The sequence below is a fragment of the Limanda limanda genome, chromosome 7 (genome assembly GCF_963576545.1).
Source record: "Limanda limanda chromosome 7, fLimLim1.1, whole genome shotgun sequence".
NCBI lineage: Eukaryota > Metazoa > Chordata > Actinopteri > Pleuronectiformes > Pleuronectidae > Limanda > Limanda limanda.
The window spans coordinates 986,981-1,009,869 of record NC_083642.1 but is presented as its reverse complement, the minus strand read 5'-3'; the positions used below and the strand labels follow the sequence as shown (position 1 = coordinate 1,009,869).

Here is a 22,889-nt window from a genome sequence, read left to right as displayed (position 1 = left end):
ATTCAAGTTTCAAGTTTCAAGAGTTTATTGTCAAATGCACAACAATCACATTCAGAAGTCGCTTGCACGGAAACGCTCGGGTCACAGGCTCTTACAGCAATGCTCAGAATATTACAAGCATGGAAGGATTCATGGTCCGTGTACGTCCGAGATACAGAACATCGTGTTTTGATGGCGTGTAATCAAACCTTGATGCCACGCCACGGTCACACCATGTGATGAAAAATCGATCTTTAGGTTAGTTTGTTTCTCCGTCTTGTTGTGATGACACTTATCTCAATTTGAAGTCGATCTGATGAAAGCCCTGATACAAGCACCTTAAAGTAAAAATGGCCACTAAATGCAAAATGGCGGGCTTCCTGTTGCGTTTTCAAAATGCATCTCCAGACTTGTTTGTTTGTCTGGTCATGATACACATGTGCATCGATTTTTTGAAGATCGGTCAACGTGAACACGTTCCAGGGGGCGCTGTGGAGCCATTTTGCCACACCTATTTAAAATTACTCCAGAATACGTAAATTTTCACCACTTTCTAATTTTCTGCAAAGTTAAGTAAGAAGTTGAGCAGTTAAAGCCTCAAAAATACAATTCATTTGCCTGAAAACAACAACAACACACTTTGACAGCTTTGAGAAAATGTGAAGTTTTTAAACTTACGAAAGATAAGTTCAGTAATTTTGCACTATTCAAACCTTTTCATTTTTTGCAGTGTAAATGTCAATGAAACAGAAAAGTCCCTAAAAACTAACAGAAAATATTAACAGATAATTTCATATGAGACACTTAAAACATCCCACAACCCTTTTATAATCTCCACTCAAATGAACGTTTAAAGGTGAAGAAAAGCATGAATATAACAAACAAACAAAAACAAGCAACTCTTGATTAATTACTTTCTTGTTCAGGCCAAATTAGAAATAAAATAAAATCTGAATATTTAACTGGTTTTACTTTACTCCAGGTAAAGAAAAAGTAATAATCCTCATTTGGTTTACCAATATTTAAACAAACGTTTATCAGAGGGAACTTTACATTTCTTATTATGACCAAAAGATGAAATTTAATCAACGCCACCATTTATTTTTCGCTTATGTGTCAGTTGTGTTATTTGTATTTTAATCAATGTCTGACCCTGAATATCACTTTATGATTTGAGTGATGAATAATCAATGAGTTACAGCGTAAAGGGGAAACTGTGGTGACACTGCTTCTCGTCCATGAACCTGAAGAGAGAAAAAATAAATCAAAATGAAATATTCAGTTCCACAAAGACACGTATTTTATATATTTACAGTATTGAGACCTAATATTTCCATGATTCTCTCCGTGAAATTAAAGTTTACTCAGAAAAAATACACTGATCTTAACTTGATAAGCCCCAAATATTGGATTTATTAACATTTTAATTGTTGTGTCACTGCTGATATTTAAGTTTTAATTCAACATTTAATCTGTTCTATTAACGTGAAGGTTTCTGATCTGTTTCTTGCTCTCAGCAGATGTTTTTATATCTAATTAAAACAGAGGTTTTACACCTGATCACACACATGTTACTTTGCAGTTTGAATCAGTTTTGTTGAACAGACGAAGCAACTCACTGTGTTCAGGAGGACGTCTCACTTGGAGAATTAGAACCTCCATCACCTGATCTCAGCGGCTGTGAGGAACCTGGATCTTTCACAGCTGTGAGGTCAGAAACACATCGTTAGTCCCGCCTCCTCTGAACAGACACTTTCATTACAAACCACCAACACTGCAGAGAACAGTCCTGAGAACTCTCTCCAGCACAAAATCAACCCTATCTGATCTACTGAGGGTTTACTAGAGTCCTGCACTGGGTCCGGTTCCTGTGGGGAGACTCGTATCCACTGAAATAAATATGAACAGAAGTGTAGACGAGGTCTGAGAGAACATTTGTGGAAATTCTGAAGAAATTCCATCGAGGCGTTTCTGAGATATCGTGTTCACGAGATGAACAGCCTCACCGGTGTGGACCAGTACAAAGTGGACCAGTACAAAGTGGACCAGTACAAAGTGGACCAGGACAAAGTGGACCAGGACTAAATGGACCAGGACAAAGTGGACCAGTACAAAGTGGACCAGTACAAAGTGGACCAGTACAAAGTGGACCAGTACAAAGTGGACCAGGACAAAGTGGACCAGGACTAAATGGACCAGGACAAAGTGGACCAGTACAAAGTGGACCAGTACAAAGTGGACCAGTACAAAGTAGACCAGGACAAAGTGGACCAGTACAAAGTGGACCAGTACAAAGTGGACCAGTACAAAGTAGACCAGGACAAAGTGGACCAGTACAAAGTAGACCAGGACAAAGTGGACCAGTACAAAGTGGACCAGTACAAAGTGGACCAGGACAAGTGGACCAGTACAAAGTGGACCAGTGCAAAGTGGACCAGGGCAAAGTGGACCAGGACAAAGTGGACCAGGACAAAGTGGACCAGTCCAAAGTGGACCAGGACGAAGTGGACCAGTACAAAGTGGACCAGTACAAAGTGGACCAGGACAAAGTGGACCAGTACAAAGTGGACCAGTACAAAGTGGACCAGTACAAAGTGAACCAGTACAAAGTGGACCAGTACAAAGTGGACCAGTACAAAGTGGACCAGGACAAAGTGGACCACAGAGGTGTTGGGGGAGTTTTATAGAACTGGACATGTTAGAACTTTCAGCTGCTGTGCTAACGTGACGTGATGTCCTCATGAAGCACGTTAGTATAAAAACACAAACAGAGTAGAAATAGAAGTTTTACTTACGAAGTGAAGTACACTGGGCTGAAATAAAAAGAAAAGACAAATGATTTCAGTTATTACAGTAGAAACACAAACAGGATTGTGATCCTCCTCCAACGCTCGACAACATCCTGTCACTTGTTGTTGTTTGTGTGCTGGACGCTGTGTGCAGAGCTTTGTATAAACAGTGTGTGGTGCAGAGGGAAGTTAGGAAACTGTGTGTGAACCTGCAGCTCCTGAGACAGAAGCTGGTGTGTGAGGAACTGACGCTTGTTTCACCAGCATTCATTAGAAAGTGTTGAGAATTTAAAATCTTGGCTTCTCTGGGGGTCTGTTAGTGAAGGAGATTATGGAAACTGAACTCAAAACCAATGAAAGGAGGGTGAGGGTAGGAGCAGTTTGAGTCAGATATAAGACCTTTATACAAATCATTAATAATAAACCTTTCTCTTTTAGTGTTTATTATTTGGAATGAGCTAGAAATGGGAGTGCGTCACATTGTCGGTCAGTCTCACAGCTGTCTTGATAAGAGAGACGAGGGAGTTTGTTATGGTTCATTTGGCCGAGATGGCAGGAACATGACATTTTGAACTCAAGGCTAGGTTATGAGACAACATCAGACTGTCAGGAGAGAGTTGCCTAGCAACTATCAGAGTAGTAGGAGCGTCACTGAGAGCCGCTCCCTGTCACTTCCTGAAGTCCAGTGACAAGAGGCGTGGGACTGCGCCTGGACCAATAAGGGAGATCCAAAGTGATTTGCGGTGACTCTCCTCCAATACTTTATAACCAATCACATTAAATCTACTGTTTTAATTATATCAAACCCCTTCTGTTTGGGGCCATTGTTAACTTCCTACTGCTAACTTAATTAGCATAGGCTGTGATAATTGTCCATAGCTATGAAATAACTCTTCATTGTATCTTTAATAAAATACTTGATTGAATCAAACCCTTGGATCGGCTTCTCTCATATTTAAGGATAAACGAACACGCCTAACAAAAGTCTCAAAACACCAGAAACACATTGGACAAAGCTTCTGTGTTGGTCTCTCACCTTTCTTCTTCTTGTACACGATGAGTCCGATGACAGCGAGAACGATAATGAGAGCGAGAGTGGGTAAGACCCATGCAGCATGGTTGATGATGATGGTGGTCACGCTGATGGGCTTCTCTGTTGAGCGGAATAAAAAAACAAAGCATCACAACCTGAACAGATGAAGCAGGTTGGACGACAAGAATCTCCCTGAACCACAATCCTGTCCTGAGACACAACAGACACACACAGACACTAAACGTGTGAGTTTGTCCTGCTGTTGTTTATACTTTCAGTTTCCATCTGTACATAATGACTGTTGGGCAATGTCTTTGTGCAAACCACAGGCCTCCTTCCGGCCTACGTGTGTGTTCAAAGCTTGAAACAAACATGCCGCATGTGCTGGAGCGAACTCAATCTCCCAAGATGCCACAGGTTCCATTGTTCTGAGACAGTCAAGGAACTCAGTCTCCCAGGGGGCAACAGGTTCCTTCTGTTCTGGACATCTTCACACATAGGTGTTAAAAGCCACAAAAGTCAACTCCAATTGGTCAATCTGGCCCCATGACCTGGGGGTCACTGGGCCTATTTAAGGGCAGGCCTCCTCCAAATTCTCTCTTTCTCCAATCCCTCTGAGGGCGGAAGGCTGCTCCAGCCCTCTTTCTCTCTTTTCAAGGAAATCTCCTTGCCCTTCAAGCTCTACCAACTCCTAGTAGCAACTTGTTCGAACTTCGAACAAGCAAGGGAGCGCCACAGCTCAACTGAACCGCGAAAGCAGAAACCGCAGGAGCCAGAAGACTTCACACAACCGGCAGGACGAACTGCTAACTGAACTACAGCAACTTTCTCCCTTTCCAAGGACTGGTAACATACTGGGCTTAATTATTATACTAGACTAAGCAACACTGTTTATTTGATTCTGTGTGGTGTTAATAAGTTTGATATGTGCTGTGTTATTGTGGTTACAAGTCAAATGAAGTTAAATGTTAGATACGCTCTTCACAGGATCTCTCTGACCCTTTCAGTCTCTGTTTAACAACCACACAGAGACGCATATCACCTCCCCTCATTAGCTCAGACCCCTGCTAAATGTTGTAAAACCACTTTTGAAGAAAGGGGGGGGCTGCTATATTAAACCACCATTTTGAAAGCATGCTGAAGAAGGTGTGAACTTTTGGCCAAGCCACCATTTTAAGATTCACACACACACACACACACTTATTCACATACACACACACACACATGCACGTCTTGGTTTAGGTAGTATGTTTTGTTTAGCAATTTGTGTTTTATAAGTTATTTTGTTCATAATAAATGTTTTCTTTTAAAAATGTTCCTTCATTAATGTTGCATAAGTGCATTTTGCCAACCTCTACACTGTCAAGAACTCTATAAACCTTCACTGTTCATTATATAATCTTTAATAGTAAATATTGAGATTTCTAATTAAACTAGATCTAAATGAGACTGATCTTAATCAATAAATTGGCTATCTTTTCCCTTCTGTGAAGGGTGGTGCCCCGAGAGAACTTTAAACAAACTAAAGTAATGATTTAATATTAATATTTTAAATATTAATGTTTTATATTTTATTTTGATAACCAAATTTATTGATTGCCTAAAGGCACACCAGCTTATGGTATCACTCCGAAACATTATTGCACAACATGACTTTCTGTGTTTCTTCATGCTGGTTAGTCTCTAACTTTACTTCCAGTAACTGAATCAGAGATTAGAATGTTCACATGTTGAAATCAGAGACTAAAGGAAACAAACACAGACGACACGTCTCCACTTCCTCCACTTTCCAGAGATGAAGCTGAAATATCCCGGATACAAACGCCGCCATCTTTCATTTGGACTCTGACGCAGTAGTGAACGAGGAATAGAGCTATGGTAACGAGGTCCCGCCCACACAGCTCTGTCAATCTCTTATTAAACTCAGATAAAACAGAGGTTATAATACTCGGCCCTAAACACCTTAGAGAAACATTATCTAATGATATAGCTGCGCTAGATGACATTGCCCTTGCTTCCAATGACACAGTCAGGAACTTGTGAGTGATCTTCGATCCTGATTTGTCCTTTAATAGTCACTTAAAAGTAATTTCTAGGACCGCGTTTTTCCACTTGCGTAATATCTCAAAAATCAGACATGTCCTTTCGCAAAAAGATGCAGAAAAACTAGTCCACGCCTTTGTTACATCGAGACTGGACTATTGTAATTCATTATTATCAGGCTCCAGCAGCAAGTCGTTAAAGACTCTGCAGCTGGTCCAAAATGCCGCAGCACGTGTCCTGACGAGAACTAAGAAAAGAGAGCACATTTCTCCAGTATTAGCATCGCTACACTGGCTTCCTGTTAAATCTAGAATAGAATTTAAAATTCTCCTCCTCACCTTCAAGGCCCTTAATGATATGGCACCTCTTTACCTTAAAGAGATGTTAGTACCATATCAACCCACTAGAGCACTCCGATCCCAGAACTCAGGTTTACTTGTTGTCCCTAAAGTCTCTAAAAGTAGAGTAGGAGCCAGAGCTTTTAGCCATCAAGCCCCACTGCTGTGGAATAATCTCTCACTTTCAGTTAGGGAGGCAGACACGCTCTGTTCGTTTAAAAGTAGACTCAAAACCTTTCTTTTTTATAAAGCTTATAGTTTGAGCTAATTTGTGCGATGTTCCAAATTTGATTAAATGGCAAAAACCCCTGATGATGCTAAGACGCACAGGGAATTTATGACACAAGACACACGGAGCTTCTCTTTCCTGCTTCTCCTTCCTTTTCTCCATATTTATCACATCAAGATAATTCTTATCTGATCAGTACATGTTACTAACTTGACCCCTTTTCCCGGAGTTTCTGTGCCTTAGCGCCCGCGGATGCAGGGCCACAGCTGTGGCCGCACCATGGATTATGATTGTGGATCGCGTGTCGGAGGTCGCAATGGTGGATCCAGTTCGGTGGATTCTGTATCGTGCCAGCTGATCGTCGTTGTAATGGAGGATCCTTTGTCGCGTTGGCATCGGATGATGAGGGACCACGACCGAGGCGGCAGCTGATAATGGATTCTAACTGGCGCCGGTGGACAATGACTGTGGATTATAGTGGATCCCATCCTGATGCTGGATCGTGGTCTTGCTGCTGGCCAGAGACTGTGATTGCAGCGGGACTGCCTGACACATAGTATTGAAAAATGTTTAGCCTCATGGATGCTGCTAAAAATCCTGATGATGTTTTCTTACACCTGACATCTATTGCACTTCTGTCCGTCCTGAGAGAGGGATCCCTCACATGTGTCTCTCTGAGGTTTCTACATATTTTTACCTGTGAAAAGGGTTTTTAGTAGTTTTTCCTTACTCTTGTTGAGGGTTAAGGACAGAGGATGTCACACAATGTTAAAGCCCCATGAGACGAATTGTTATTTGTGAATGTGGGCTATACAAATAAAACTTGATTGATTGATTGATTGATTGAATAACAAGCTGTCAATCACCAGCTGTCAATCATGACCTTTCACTCTGTTTTTACTGAGACGCTTATGCTTCACTCTGAGGAGCCGTCATGTCGTCCATCTTTATTTACAGTCACTGGTTGAACTGGTTATAATCGGCCTGAAGACATGAACCTAAATGTCTGTTGTTACTCGAGGTGAAGAACCAGAGATTTGTTTGTTTTTTCTGCTTCATTAATTCTGTAGAATAAAAGTTTTCATATCAAACATCCTGATCCCAGTCTGTCTGTGAAAGGCTCACATGTGACCAGTGATAAACCAGTCTGGCTCCAGTTGAGATCTGAAGAAACAAGTGAACATAAAACATTTATAAATGTGTAAATCTAATCGATGATAATAATAATAGTAATAAAATCCTCAGACACTGTTGCAGACACATTAAAACTCACTTAATTCTTCAGGGTCACATGGTGGTGAAGGGGCACATGCACTGGTTTAACACTGGTCTAAATGTATTTATATACATTGATGAAAGGAAACTTCTCCTGCTCCACATCAGCCAACATGACCTGCAGGACTGTGACTGGAGATGAGACGTGTGTTTCCCAGCGTCCTCACTGGTTCCAGTCTCACCTCTGTTGGACTGGACTGAGTCTTCGTCCAGTTTGGTGACGATGTCCTCCTCCACACCAGAGATCTGGAACACACACTCGTACCTCCTCCAGTCCTCAGGGGAGATGGAGGAAACCTTCAGCTCAGCGCTCATCTGGAAGGTCCCGTCATGGTTGGGGAGAACCTCTCCACGGTACACGTCCTCATGAAGCTCCTCCCCGTCTCTCCTCCAGAACAACATGGCGCTGTCGGGGTAGAAACCTGTAGCGTGGCAGGTGACTGGAGAGGAGGGAGACTTCTGGAGGAGAGAGATCCTGGGAAGCTCTGGGGAGGAGAGAGAAAGACAGTTTATGGTTTATTATCATGTATTAAATACTAATAATATCATTCCTGTTTGATTCCAGTTATGTTGCATTAGTCGTGTCTGTTAATAAACGAGACAAGTAAACAAACTGAGATGTGAGTGAGAGACAGAGGCTGAAGTGATGCAAAGACACTGGAGAGGACGATAGGACGTGAAAGTTAACCTTGACCTTTGACCTCCAGGCACCAAAAGTTTGTACCAAATCTGAATCTGACCTCCAAAAAACAAACATATTCTAAGCGGCTACCGTGACTTTGACCTTTTGACCTTTGTCCACCAAAATGTATTCAGGTCATGTGGGGGTCAAAGTGAAGGTTTGTGTCAAATGTGAAAGGATCCTTGATGGTGTTACAGAGATATCACCTTCACAGCTAAAATGTCCCCGTGACCTTTGACATTTGACCCCTAAAATCGAATCACTTCATCCTTGACTCCAAGTGAATATTTGCACCAAATTTGAGGAAATTCCCTCACGACGTTCTGGAGATATCGTGTTCAGAGCAATGAGACAGACGACCCGAGAGCATGACGCCTGCGACCACTAGGTGTCGCCAGAGCGGAGGCATGGAAAGAGCAGAGAGAGGAGGGAGGAGGGACCAGGGACGAGGAGGAGGGAGAGAGGGGAGGAGGAAGGAGAGAGGGGAGGAGGGAGAGAGGAGGAGGAGAGAGGAGGAGGAGAGAGGGAGAGAGGGGAGAAGGAGGAGGGAGAGAGAGAGGGGAGGAGGAGGAGACAGAGAGAGAGAGAGGAGGAGGAGGAGGAGGAGGAGGAGGAGGAGGAGGAGGAGGAGGAGGAGGAGAAGGAGGAGGAGGAGGAGGAGGAGGAGGAGGAGGAGGAGGAGAGAGAGAGAGAGGAGGAGGAGGAGGAGCAGACTGAGTTCCTCAGAAAGAGGAACATGGAGGTGATGGAGGTTCTGTGATGTCACCTGTTCTCAGCAGAGAGCTCCTCCCCTGCTCCAGATACTTCTTCAGCCAGAGAGGACACTCCACCAGGAGGTAGTTCTTCATCTGAGCGAGATCAGCTTTATTCTGATCCCACTTCAGTTTGGTGATGACACTCTGTGATGTTGGAGCGATCCACGTCTCTGTCTCCTGGTCCCATGATAAGAAATCTTCTCCATCATAACCATACTGACGAAAACCAGTAACTTCTCCAGTCTCATCGTCCCATTCACATCCGTACATCTTTTGGATAATGTGAACACCTGAGAGAGAGACAGAGATCTGAGCTGTTATATCACACACAGAGAGACACACACAGAGAGACACACACAGAGAGACACACACAGAGAGAGACACACACACACACAGAGAGACACACACACACACAGAGACACACACACACACTCTCACACACACACACACACATCGACACACACACACACACACACACACACACACACTCTCACACACACTCTCTCTCTCTGCTGATCCTGGATCAGACCTGATCTGCTGCTGAGGTTCATGAGTTCTTCTCTGACCCACAACTCTTCCTTCCTCTGAGTTTACTGATCACAACTCACTCACACACACACACACACACACTCACACACACACTCTCTGACCCACAACTCTTCCTTCCTCTGAGTTTACTGATCACAACTCACTCACACACACACACTCACACACACACACACACACTCTCTGACCCACAACTCTTCCTTCCTCTGAGTTCACTGATCACAACTCACTCACACACACACACTCACACACACACACACACACACACACACACTCTCTGACCCACAACTCTTCCTTCCTCTGAGTTCACTGATCACAACTCACTCACACACACACACACACACACACACACACACACTCTCTGACCCACAACTCTTCCTTCCTCTAGTTCACTGATCACAACTCACTCACAGCTGCTGATCTTTATGATTTATGAAGTTGAATCTTTCCAGCTACAGTATATAAATGTGTTGTGGTTCTGACTCTGTGGAAACACTGAGGTTCAGCTGCTGCTCTACGGCTTCTTTATACATTTAAGCTTCACACTAATCATTCTGGTTCATTATGTATTGTTTTAATTAATCAATTTACATGTTTAAACTGAAGAAAAAATCATAAAGTAGTGAAAATGTCTGTGACTGTTTTTAATTCATCAAAAAGTCAAGAAGCAACAAACTCTGAGATTTAAGAAACTTCACAAAACATCTGAGATTTTTACAAGATAAACAAATTCTGTTAATTTAAAAATCTATTGATCACAAGTTTGATTGTGTGTGTGTGTATGATTGTGTGTGTGTGTGTATGATTGTGTGTGTGAGTGTGTACGTGTCCGTGAATGTGATTTTGTGTGCATGTTTTGGTGTTTTAGTGTAATTGTTTCAGTGAGAGAGTGAGTGTATGTTTTGGTGTGTGTCTGTGAGTGTGTGTGTGTGTGTGTGTGTGAGTGAGATTGTGTGTGTGTCTGCAAATGTGTGCATTTGTGTGTGTGTGTGAGTGAATATGATTGTGCGTGAGTGTGTTAATGTGTAAGTGTGATTGTGTGTGTACATGTTTGTGTGTATGTTTGCGTACATTTGTGTGTGTGGATGTGATTGTGTGTGTGTGTGTGTGTTTATGTGTGTGAGTGTGGTTGTGTGCGTGTGCATGTGATTGTGTGTGTTTATGGGTTTGAGTATGTGTGAAGTTGATTGTGTTCGTTTGTGTGAGTTTGTGTGTGCTTGCCTTTATGTGTGTGTGAGTGTGATTGTGTGTATGTGTGTGTGTGTGTGTGAGAGAGAGTGTGTGTATGTGTCTGTTGTGTTATTATTAAAGAGTAAAATGTAAACAAACCTCCAGTTCGGTTGAAACGTTCCTTTAAGTTTTCCATGCTGACTTTGAAGCTCTGCTGGTTACCCAAAGCAATCTGAGTCTGCCTCTCCCAGTACTGTGCATCATCTGTGTTTAACATCCAGTCCTGTTTGGGTTGTACTTTCTTTGTGTTGCTGTCAAAGTGAGTGATCGGAACATCATCAACCAAACCAACACTCACAAACTCTGGAAGGTTTGGGACTTGAGACGACGCAGTGTTGAAATACTTCAGAGAGTGAAGCCCTGCAAGAAAAAGATCCTGACTTTAGTTTCCAGAATGTTTCATAAATCACTGAGAGTCAAGAAGACATGAAGCACATTCAACACAACTTCAGCTGTTGTGAGGGAAACAAACACAAACACACATTCAACACAACTTCAGCTGTTGTGAAGGAAACAAACACAAACACACAATCAACACAACTTCAGCTGTTGTGAGGGAAACAAACACACATTCAACACAACTTCAGCTGTTGTGAGGGAAACAAACACAAACACACATTCAACACAACTTCAGCTGTTGTGAGGGAAACAAACACAAACACACATTCAACACAACTTCAGCTGTTGTGAGGGAAACAAACACAAACACACATTCAACACAACTTCAACTGTTGTGAGGGAAACAAACACAAACACACAATCACAGATAAAACGTCTGCTCCAGAGTCCAGACGCTCTTTACTCTGAATATTCTGCTACGTCTTATAAATGAATTTAATCTAATAACTCACATATATATTTAATATTAGAAAATAATATTTTCTACTGCAGAGTATTTAATTTGAAGTGAAACTACTTCAGTTTCCAGTTACTCTCTGAGACTTTTATTCTGAAAGTCCTCAAATAGTTGGTTTCTCTCTCTTTATGTATCCATATATTTATCCATATATACACATAAACATTTATACTGGACCCAGTTAACTAAACAAAGTGGGATATTGTTTCAGCAACGACTTTGTTTTAAATGTATAGACTCAGAAAATATTTGACAACAATAACAATATGACAAAGTGTTCATTAGGTTGTCAACAACATTTCTGATTCAGATCCATCGACTGATAATAATTCATCTGTGTGTTTGGCACTGACATGAAACTGAGACTTGATGTTTCAGTGTTGAACTCAAGCTTCATTATTAATAACTATAAATCTGATAATGTTTCCAAACCGACTTTTTAAAGAAGATGTGATAAATGGACTTATTCTTTGTTTATTCTGTGAAACTACACTTGGTGCATGTGTGCAAACATAACGTCTGAAACCTTCATATCTCTGTGACTCACATCCAGCCGTCCGGCTTCAGTGCAGATGTTATCATATTAGAAAGTATGAACACATCTGTCAGTTATTCATCATGGAGGCAGCTCGTCCTGATTCTCTGTCTCCTGCTTCTTTTCACTGACATCATTCACACTAGAGATGAATCTGTGTTTTGTTAGTAACAATGTGTGTTGATTGTGTTGGAGCAGGAGGTCACATTGATAACAGATCATTAATTATTAATATCTCATGTCAGTGACGTCACTCACGGTCTGCATCAGCCAACAAAGCAGGAAGCTGTTTGTGCTCAGCAGGTTCCTGTTACTATGGAAACAGCGCCATCTACTGACGACAATAAAAAACCCAAACCTGAGTCGTCGCCTTATTTGTCAGTTTCCAGTTTAGATGAATAACTGAGGTGTTGGAGTCGCTGGGAGATGAATCATAAATAATTAAAATGATGCTGAAATATATATATTTACATAAATAACAGTCTTGATTCATATCAACAGACTGAACCTGTTATTTCTTCACAACGTTTTATAAACCAACATGAAACACGAGACACGTCATGAACAACTAAGTCTGAAATAATAAAGTTGATAATGTGCAGGAGACCAGAAGCTCTTTGTTTCCTCGCTGAGTTGAAACGTGACTTCGTGTTTCTCTGGTTCCTGATTCATCGGAGTCTGTTGAACTCTTTCGCTTCAGACTCGCTGCGTCATTTCCTCCAGAACCAGTTCGGCCCGAGTGGATCTTAATGGTTCTGACCAGAGTAAGAAATCAAATAACGGTCCAAAGAAAGAAAAGTCCCTGTTCAGTGGATCTGTTCAGAAATAGAATATAATCTTTCCTTCTGACATGAGATCGATGACATTCACTAACATGAACTTTTAAATCAAGTCTTTGAAACGTTATTAAACTTCTACAATCTGCAGCGAAGGAACCAAACATCAAACATTACAATAGACCTCAAATCATTTCAGCGTCTTTTAAAAACATGGATCATTTTTCCTTTGACTTCAAATCCACCGAATCCAATCAGATCAAGTAGAAAGTGTAACTGTAACTCACTTGCCGTCGCGCTGTGTGCTCCTGCCAGTAGAAGCAGGGAAAGCACAGAGAACATGGTGAGCGCTGCTGGTTCCTCTTCACTGGGCTGAAGGTAGATGAGCTCCTGTCTCCACTGAGAGACACGGACTGTGGAGACAAGAGACGGAACCAGGGAGACGAGGACAAGCTGGGAGGCGGGACATCCTCTGAGCCAATGGGAATTTAGCATCAGCCTCTACGTCACTTAAAACTGGGTGAAACTCATCCACTGAGGTTTGTAGAAGGAGAAGTGAAGGTAACGAACTGCGTAGTGTTATAACTTCATAACCTGTAGAGTCCAATAATATGTGTTTAAGATTATTTATATGTAGTGCAACACATCTGTAAGATAATGTGTTTATTTATTATTGTATTTGTAGGATCATGTATTTATTGGATGATGTATTTGTAGGATAATATAATTTTAAGATTATTTATACGTAGTGCAACACATTTGTATGATAATGTATTTGTAGGATATTGTATTTGTAGGATAATGTATTTGTAGGATAATGTACTTGTATGATAATGTATTTGTAGGATAATATGATTTTAAGATTATTTATACGTAGTGCAACACATCTGTAAAATAATCTATTGATTATTGTACTTGTATGATATTTTATTAGTAGTACGGGTATAATGTATTTGTAGGATAATGTTCTTGTATGATAATGTATTTGTTGGATAATATAATTTTAAGATAATTTATACGTAGTGCAACACATTTGTATTATAATGTATTTGTAGGATAATGTTCTTGTATGATAATGTATTTGTAGGATATTGTATTTGTATGATAATTTATTTGTAGGATAATATAATTTTAAGATAATTTAAACGTAGTGCAACAATTTGTAAGATAATGTGTTTATTGATTATTGTATTTGTAGGATAATGTACTTGTATGATAATGTATTTGTAGGATAATATAATTTTAAGATAATTTATACGTAGTGCAACACATCTGTAAGATAATCTGTTTATTAATTATTGTATTTGTAGGATCATGTATTTGTACCAGTGCAGTTTCTGTCTTCATCTTTCTACACATTTATTTTTCCAGATTCATACGAGGTCACCATGACCTTTACTTGTGACCTCTGACATCTAACCAGCTCATCTCAAGTTGAAGTGATTCCCTCTCAGAGGTCAGAGGTCACATTCAAGAGGTCAAACACATATTGTGTGAATCCAGGTGAACTTCACCTTTGACCTTTGACCTCCAAAACTAATCAGTTCGTCCAGAATTCAAATTTGTACCAAATGTTAAGAAACTCCCTGAAGGAATCCCAGATATATCTCAAGTCCTGAGTATGGGACGGACAGACACACAACCTGAAAACAAGCCCCCCCCACAGAGGCAAACAACTGACTAACACAGATGAGCCCCATTGCTAAGACACACAATTTAATAACACAAGATAGTGAACTCATATTTTACGTGTGTTTCCCTCACAAGTGAAATCATGAAACGGCAGCAGAAAGAGAACACGAGCATCAGACTCAGTTGTGTTGTGTTGCTGGAAACTGCTCAGACCAGAGAAACTTAACTCTTGTGTTGATGTTTGAACAGCTGATGTTGTGTTTCATTTCTGTTTCACTCTCGACTTTCTGTCCACGAAGCACTTTGTGAAACGTCTCATCGTTCGTGTTCCTCTGAATCGATGTTAGCGACGCTGAGGCTCGCTGGAGAACAGGCTCCTCCCACACTCGACCACCAGAGTTCAGGAGACAGTTCCACAGAGACACTGTGAGGTGGTGATGTCTCCTCATTGAGGACCTGGTGTCTGTCCCACTGTGAAGGTCCCAACACACACCTGAGGGCTCGTGTGTGAGAGGAAGAAACAACTGTATTGGAAAAATGAACTAAGAATGGTTGAAACCTATTTTGTAGTTGATGAGTAACCTTATGCATCCCTGTCTAATGACTCTTTGACCTGAGCTGTTTCATGGTCTGAACTGTTTATGACATGAGAACTGCCAGAGCCTTTTGAGACTTAATTACCCACCAGAGGAAGGAGTGTGTGTCTTCTTATCACCTGAGGAGACACATGTGAATCAGCTGTTGTGTTTAGATTCCTCTCCTTCCTCTCCTATGGAACCAGTCTGGATTGGTTCAGAGAGACCCCTCAGTCCTCCTATATAAGACCCTTGTATTTGACTGTTCTCTATCTTCACTCTGAGATCCTTGTGGTCTCCCTGTGTTGATCCTTTCTGCAGAAAGCTCCTTATTAAATACACGTAGATAACTTTGTTGTTTCCAGCCTCTTGTGTCTCCAGATTTCCATCACACAACTCAGTTCTCCTGCTCGTCTCAAATGTTTCCTCTTCTCCAATCAATCAATCAATCAATCAAGTTTTATTTGTATAGCCCACATTCACAAATAACAATTCGTCTCATGGGGCTTTAACATTGTGTGACATCCTCTGTCCTTAACCCTCAACAAGAGTAAGGAAAAACTACTAAAAACCCTTTTCACAGGTAAAAATATGTAGAAACCTCAGAGAGAGCCACATGTGAGGGATCCCTCTCTCAGGACGGACAGAAGTGCAATAGATGTCAGGTGTAAGAAAACATCATCAGGATTTTTAGCAGCATCCATTAGGCTAAACATTTTTCAATACTATGTGTCAGGCAGTCCCGCTGCAATCACAGTCTCTGGCCAGCAGCAAGACCACGATCCAGCATCAGGATGGGATCCACTATAATCCACAGTCATTGTCCACCGCCGCCAGTTAGAATCCATTATCAGCTGCCGCCTCGGTCGTGGTCCCTCATCATCCGATGCCAACGCGACAAAGGATCCTCCATTACAACGACGATCAGCTGGCACGATACAGAATCCACCGAACTGGATCCACCATTGCGACCTCCGACACGCGATCCACAATCATAATCCATGGTGCGGCCACAGCTGTGGCCCTGCATCCGCGGGCGCTAAGGCACAGAAACTCCGGGAAAAGGGTCAAGTTAGTAACATGTACTGATCAGATAAGAATTATCTTGATGTGATAAATATGGAGAAAAGGAAGGAGAAGCAGGAAAGAGAAGCTCCGTGTGTCTTGTGTCATAAATTCCCTGTGCGTCTTAGCATCATCAGGGGTTTTTGCCATTTAATCAAACTTGGAACATCGCACAAATTAGCTCTAACTATAAGCTTTATAAAAAAGGAAGGTTTTGAGTCTACTTTTAAACGAACAGAGCGTGTCTGCCTCCCTAACTGAAAGTGAGAGATTATTCCACAGCAGTGGGGCTTGATGGCTAAAAGCTCTGGCTCCTACTCTACTTTTAGAGACTTTAGGGACGACAAGTAAACCTGAGTTCTGGGATCGGAGTGCTCTAGTAGGTTGATATGGAACTAACATCTCTTTAAGGTAAAGAGGTGCCATATTATTAAGGGCCTTGAAGGTGAGGAGGAGAATTTTAAATTCTATTCTAGATTTAACAGGAAGCCAGTGTAGCGATGCTAATACTGGAGAAATGTGCTCTCTTTTCTTAGTTCTCGTCAGGACACGTGCTGCGGCATTTTGGACCAGCTGCAGAGTCTTTAACGACTTGCTGCTGGAGCCTGATAATAGTGAATTACAATAGTCCAGTCTCGATGTAACAAAGGCGTGGACTAGTTTTTCTGCATCTTTTTGCGAAAGGACATGTCTGATTTTTGAGATATTACGCAAGTGGAAAAAGGCGGTCCTAGAAATTACTTTTAAGTGACTATTAAAGGACAAATCAGGATCGAAGATCACTCCCAAGTTCCTGACTGTGTCATTGGAAGCAAGGGCAATGTCATCTAGCGCAGCTATATCATTAGATAATGTTTCTCTAAGGTGTTTAGGGCCGAGTATTATAACCTCTGTTTTATCTGAGTTTAATAAGAGAAAATTGCGGGTCATCCAGGTTTTTATGTCCTTGAGACATGCTCGAAGTTTAGTTAATTGATTACTTTGATCAGGTTTTATTGACAAATATAACTGGGTGTCATCCGCATAACAGTGAAAATTTACCGAGTGTGTCCTGATAATGTTTCCTAGTGGAAGCATATATAATGAGAATAAAATTGGGCCGAGCACAGACCCCTGTGGGACACCATGGTTAACTTTGGTGCGCACCGATGACTCATCATTGATTTGAACGAATTGGGAGCGATCAGCAAAATAAGATTTAAACCAGTTTAAGGCCGTTCCTTTAATGTTAATTAACTGTTTTAGTCTCTCTAATAAAATTTGATGGTCAATTGTGTGGAATGCTGCACTGAGATCTAACAGAACGAGGACAGACACAAGTCCCTGATCTGAAGCTATTAGAAGGTCATTAGTGACTTTTGCCAGGGCTGTCTCTGTGCTATGATTGGTTCTAAACCCAGACTGAAAGTCTTCATATATATTATTTTCCTGGAGAAACTCACACAGCTGATTGGCTACGACTTTTTCTAAGATTTTAGATAGGAAGGGGAGATTAGATATTGGCCTGTAATTTGCTAAAACCTCTGGGTCTAGGGTGGGTTTTTTGAGTAGGGGTTTGATTACAGCTATTTTAAAAGACTGTGGTACATAACCTGATGATAATGACAGATTGATTGTGTTAAGTAACGAATTATCTATTAGGGGCAGAATTTCTTTAAGTAATTTAGTTGGAATCGGATCTAAAATACAGGTTGTTGGTTTAGAACCTGAGACTATTTTGGTAAACTGATCACGGGTGATCAGAGAGAAGCTGTCTAAATAATGGGAAGGATTCTCAGCCGTTTCTGAGATCTCTATTGTTGGGGGGGAGGGTATTAGTGCCAATTGAGGGCAGGAGATGATTGATTTTATTTCTAATAGTTAGAATTTTATCATTAAAAAAGGTCATAAAGATATTGCAATTTAGGGATGGAGGAATACTGGGTTCGGTGGAGGTGTGACTCTCTGTCAGCCTGGCTACAGTGCTGAAGAGAAACCTGGGGTTGTTTTTATTCTCTTCTATTAGTTTTGAGTAATAGGCAGCTCTTGCTTTGTGGAGAGCCTTTTTATATTCTGTAACACTACTCTTCCAGTCTAGGAGATTTTCAACACTGTTGCTGGAGCGCCACTTCCTTTCTAATTTTCTTGATATTTGTTTCAACTCATGTGTCTTGGAATTATACCACGGAGCTAATTTACTATGTTTTACACATTTCTTTTTTAGAGGCGCTATTGAGTCTAATGTTAATCGTAATGAGTCTGCAGAGCTTTCTACGAGGTGGTCAATCTCAATAGAGCTCGGGTTTTTAAAGAATTTGTTGTTTATGTCGACGGATAATACGGGTTTAAATGTAATCGGAATTATTTCCTTAAATTTAGCTACAGCACTATCAGGTAGACATCTAGAAAATGAGTTTTTTATTAGTGGCATATATTCAGATAGTGAAAAATCGAAGGTTATTAAATTATGGTCTGATAGTACTGGATTGCGCGGAAGTACTGTTAAATGTTCAATTTTGACACCGTATGATAACACAAGGTCAAGTGTGTGGTTACAACAATGAGTAGGTTGATGCACACACTGACTAAAACCAATTGAGTCTAGTATTGAAATAAATGCTACGCTCAGGCTATCTTTATTATTGTCAACATGAATATTAAAGTCACCAACAATAATAATTTTATCTGTCTTTAGGACTAGGTTTGATAAAAACTCAGGGAATTCTGTTAGAAATTCAGTATAAGCCCCAGGAGCACGATAAACTACAGCAAATATGATTGGCTGTTGGTGTTTCCTGGATTGACGTGGAAGATTAAGAACAAGACATTCAAATGAGTTGTAGCTAAGTTTAGGTTTAGGATTAATTGATAGACTGGAGTTAAAAATAGCAGCAACTCCACCTCCTCGCCCGAGTTCCCTGGGAACGTGTGAATTTATATGACTGGGGGGAGTAGATTCATTCAAACTGACATATTCATCAGGATGCAGCCACGTCTCAGTAAGGGACATTACATCTATATTGTAGTCTGAGACTAGTTCATTAATTAAAATAGCCTTTGAGGACAGTGATCTAATGTTTAAAAGACCACATTTGAAAGTCTTAGTTTCCTGTGTTGTTCCAGAGGTTGTGTTAATTTGTATAAGATTATTGTGAGTTCTCGCTCTGTTATTGTTTAATTTAAATAATTGAATCGGACGGTAGACAGAGACAGTCTCTATGCGGTTGGGTGACTGATCCAGAGGGAGCGCAGAGAAGTGATTAGCACTGCAGCTCTGCTTCCTGGTCCCAACTCTGGGTTGTCATGTGATAGACAATCGTTTCTTTCAGAGGGAAATTGGATCATTCCACCAGATTGAGACTTGAACAGTTGTTTCAGGGAAATGATGAAAGTTTAAAGAGACGACTCATCTTAAGTGAACCAAACCAGACTTGATGTGTTGTTTTATATAAACAGTTTATTATATTATATTTTGGTTTTGGATGAGGTTTTACTGAAGGTTTAGTTTAAAGGTAGAACTGAAGGTTTGAGTCCGTCTCCAGAAAATCAATGTCAGTCAATATAATGTCCTCTGAAACCCTGGAGGACATGTGTGTGTGTGTGTCTGTGTGTGTGTGTGTGTGTGTGTGTGTGTGTGTGTGTGTGTGTGTGTGTGTGTGTGTGTGTGTGTGTGTGTGTGTGTGTGTGTGTGTGTGTGTGTGTGTGTGTGTGTTCGGGTTAGATCTCTTGTTCAGTGCTCACAGCCCCCCCACCAGGTACAAACAGCTCCTCCCTGTTTCTGGTAGATCACGTGACAGTTCTCTTTCCTTTGGTCACGTGACTCTGAGTCCTGATCCTTTGATCTGAGGACGGATCACACTGATGCTTTCATTTGTCTCGTTCAGGAGACTGAGGCTTCTTGTCCTCCTCGTCTGTCCACATTCCTCTGGTGTCCAACACAATACTTCCTGCACAAACACAATCAAAGGTCAACAGTGATCACACTTTGTCATGTAACACACATACACACACAATACAAATAAAGTGTGTATATTCACCTAAAAATGACAAGACACTGCATTGTATAAAGGAAAATATTTGTTGCAATAATCTCATTCAGAATATTTGCATGTTTAAAGTATATGTGAACAGAGAATAATTAATGGATCTTGATGATGTTGTGTTTTATACTTCGAGGCCAAACTCACTGTAACACACACTTTTTCTTATTTTATTATAAAAGTCGCATCCGGAACATGCTTTGTTTTTCACGGCTGAATTGACAAACTGTTTTGTATGTTAAAGTGAAACTAAAATGAAAATGAACTGACACCATCTCTACTGCACAGTTCACTGTGGTCCAATGGAAAGTGCTCAGCAACAGAATAATACTTCACACCTTTAAAATAAATAAAAACACGCTGATAGTTTATTTCCATCTCATCTCAGTTTGAAGTTGATCTGATGACAGCTCTGGTACAAGCACCTCAGAGTAAAAATGTGGAATATGGCCAAAATGGCCACTAAATGCAGAATGGCGGGCTTCCTGTTTTCAAAATGCACTGAATTCAAAAGTAATAAAACAATGTTTCGACTAAATTTCTATGTACAACTGTTAGATTTATTAATTTGTGTCAGTGCTGGTTTGAGCCTCCAGGGGGCGATATGAGTGTGTTTTTAATAATCCCTCATGTTGGTCTCTGGCCCTTGAATCACCTTCACTAGGTTCCTATGACCTTCAGACATTTTCACATTTTATTTGATTGTGCACATTATTACAAAAGACTGCCAGAGGCTCAGCTGGTCACTTTTTATTCAAACACTTTATTCACAAAGTTTATAAAACAAAGCCTCGGTGCCTTTACAGAGAAACAAACACTGATTCATACTTTTAAAAACATCTGAATAGTTTTAAAAAGTGATGAAGGCTCAGGGCTGACACTTCAAGTATTAAATCATCATTTAGAAAATTATTTTGTAAAATTAAATGTAAAAATACATTTAGGAATACAAAGATTCTTCACATTTCACCTGGTGAAAATGTACAGAGAAGCAGAAGTGAGTCCTGAGAGAAGCCGGACCAGTCGGTGCCTCTTCACCATGAACTGGTTCACTTCACCAACTGGGAGCGATCACGTTTAATCCCTTCAGAGCCACTTCGAAGCCCAAGAAACAGGCCTGAGGGGGAGAGGAGGAGGAGGGAGGAGCTTCAGTGAAGACAGATGATGGACAGATGATGGACAGATGATGGACAGATGATGGACAGAGTGCTCTTCAGACAACACAGAAGTACATGAGAGGAGACACAGAGCTGGTTAATGACTCGAGAGAAGCTCAGTGTTACCGCGTTGGCCGGGAAAGCTCGGAGGAAGACGGGGTTGAATCCTTTATAGAGCGCCCGAGGGCCTTCTTCACGCAGCAGCGTTCTGAGGACGTCCACCAGACCTCTGTACTTCCCCTCTGCAGCTACACACACACACACACACACACACACACACACACACACACACACACACACACACACACACACACACACACACACACACACACACACACACACACCCAAACAAAGTTAGATGAAAGTAAACTCTCTCTCCCGCTTCCTGTTTGTGAAGAGATTTCAGACATGAAGTGTGAAAAACATGTGTGTACATGTTGTGTAGTTAGTGTTTTTGAAGCAGCAGCAGGTTGTTGTTCAAACAGGAACATGTGGGAACATCAGGTGAGGGGCGGAGCCTGTAGAGCAGCAGGAGGCGGAGCCTGTAGAGCAGCAGGAGGCTGGACATGACGTATAAACTCTGCTGTGGACAGATCAGTGTTGTTGTTTCCAGCTCCTCCACACGGCGTCGGCCTCATCACCAGAAGATCTGGAATCTCCTCGTGTTTCCAAGTGGACGTCTTCATCTTCTACGTGTCCGGCTCCTCTTCTTCATCCTGAGATCTTTGTGTTCTTCAGTTTCACGTCTCGTGTTAGAAACCTCGTCCACACGTCCACTCGCTCTCTGGGAAGCTTCCACACATTGTCCTGCTGGTTCCTCACATGGACTCACGAGGACATCTTACACACATTTTATCAGGAGGCTACAGGAGGAGATCCAGAACATGTCCAGAGACACTGACTCAGACACCAAAGCTCCAGAACATGTCAGGAACACGTCAGGATCATGTGAGGAACCCAGTGAGATCAGTATTGAGCATAATAATGAACATTTGGTTGTCGTCCTTCAGCAGAAGAACCAGGTGAGTTAACATGCATGCATCAGAAGACGTGTTGTGTATAATGAGCTTCAGGACTCAGACCTGTCTGGAAGTTGGACTTGAGGACGTCGGGGGGGAGAGCGATCGTCCAGTTTAATATTCCGGCGACGCCCCCGGCCAGGAGGATTCTGGGAGTGCTCAGCTGAGACACACTTGAAACACAAAGCAGTCAAATCAAAGGGAGGTTATCTGAGGTTTATCAGCTCTGTGTGCAGTGTAACCATGGAAACTGACCTTTGACCCTCAGGTGTCAGGAAGTGTTTGAGGTACTGATACGTGAGGAAGTAGAGACCATTCGAAGGCACGTCTGTGAAGCACAGGAAAAGCAACATGGC

The 22,889-nt window shown here is 41.4% G+C and overlaps 2 protein-coding genes across 2 annotated transcripts in view; both read right to left on the bottom strand.

Annotated features, from left to right (window-relative positions):
• Window positions 1-783: 783 nt before the first annotated feature.
• On the bottom strand, window positions 784-13,526 carry LOC133005484 (H-2 class I histocompatibility antigen, Q9 alpha chain-like). Its single transcript, XM_061075175.1, has 8 exons — window positions 13,354-13,526; window positions 10,999-11,259; window positions 9,135-9,413; window positions 7,869-8,171; window positions 3,805-3,921; window positions 2,775-2,792; window positions 1,599-1,683; window positions 784-1,223 (listed from the first exon to the last, which is right to left on the bottom strand). Exons 1-7 carry the CDS (start codon window positions 13,406-13,408, stop codon window positions 1,604-1,606), a joined length of 1,113 nt encoding a protein of 370 aa, XP_060931158.1. The 5' UTR covers window positions 13,409-13,526; the 3' UTR covers window positions 784-1,223; window positions 1,599-1,603.
• A 7,579-nt stretch (window positions 13,527-21,105) lies between these two features.
• LOC133004545 (mitochondrial carnitine/acylcarnitine carrier protein-like) overlaps window positions 21,106-22,889 on the bottom strand; it is a 6,145-nt gene continuing 4,361 nt past the window's right edge. The window contains exons 4-7 of the mRNA XM_061074010.1: window positions 22,789-22,861; window positions 22,597-22,706; window positions 21,641-21,762; window positions 21,106-21,474 (exon numbers count right to left, since the gene is read on the bottom strand). Of these exons, the coding sequence (XP_060929993.1) occupies window positions 21,412-21,474; window positions 21,641-21,762; window positions 22,597-22,706; window positions 22,789-22,861 (368 nt within the window). The 3' untranslated portion in view covers window positions 21,106-21,411. The remainder of the gene's footprint in view (window positions 21,475-21,640; window positions 21,763-22,596; window positions 22,707-22,788; window positions 22,862-22,889) is intronic.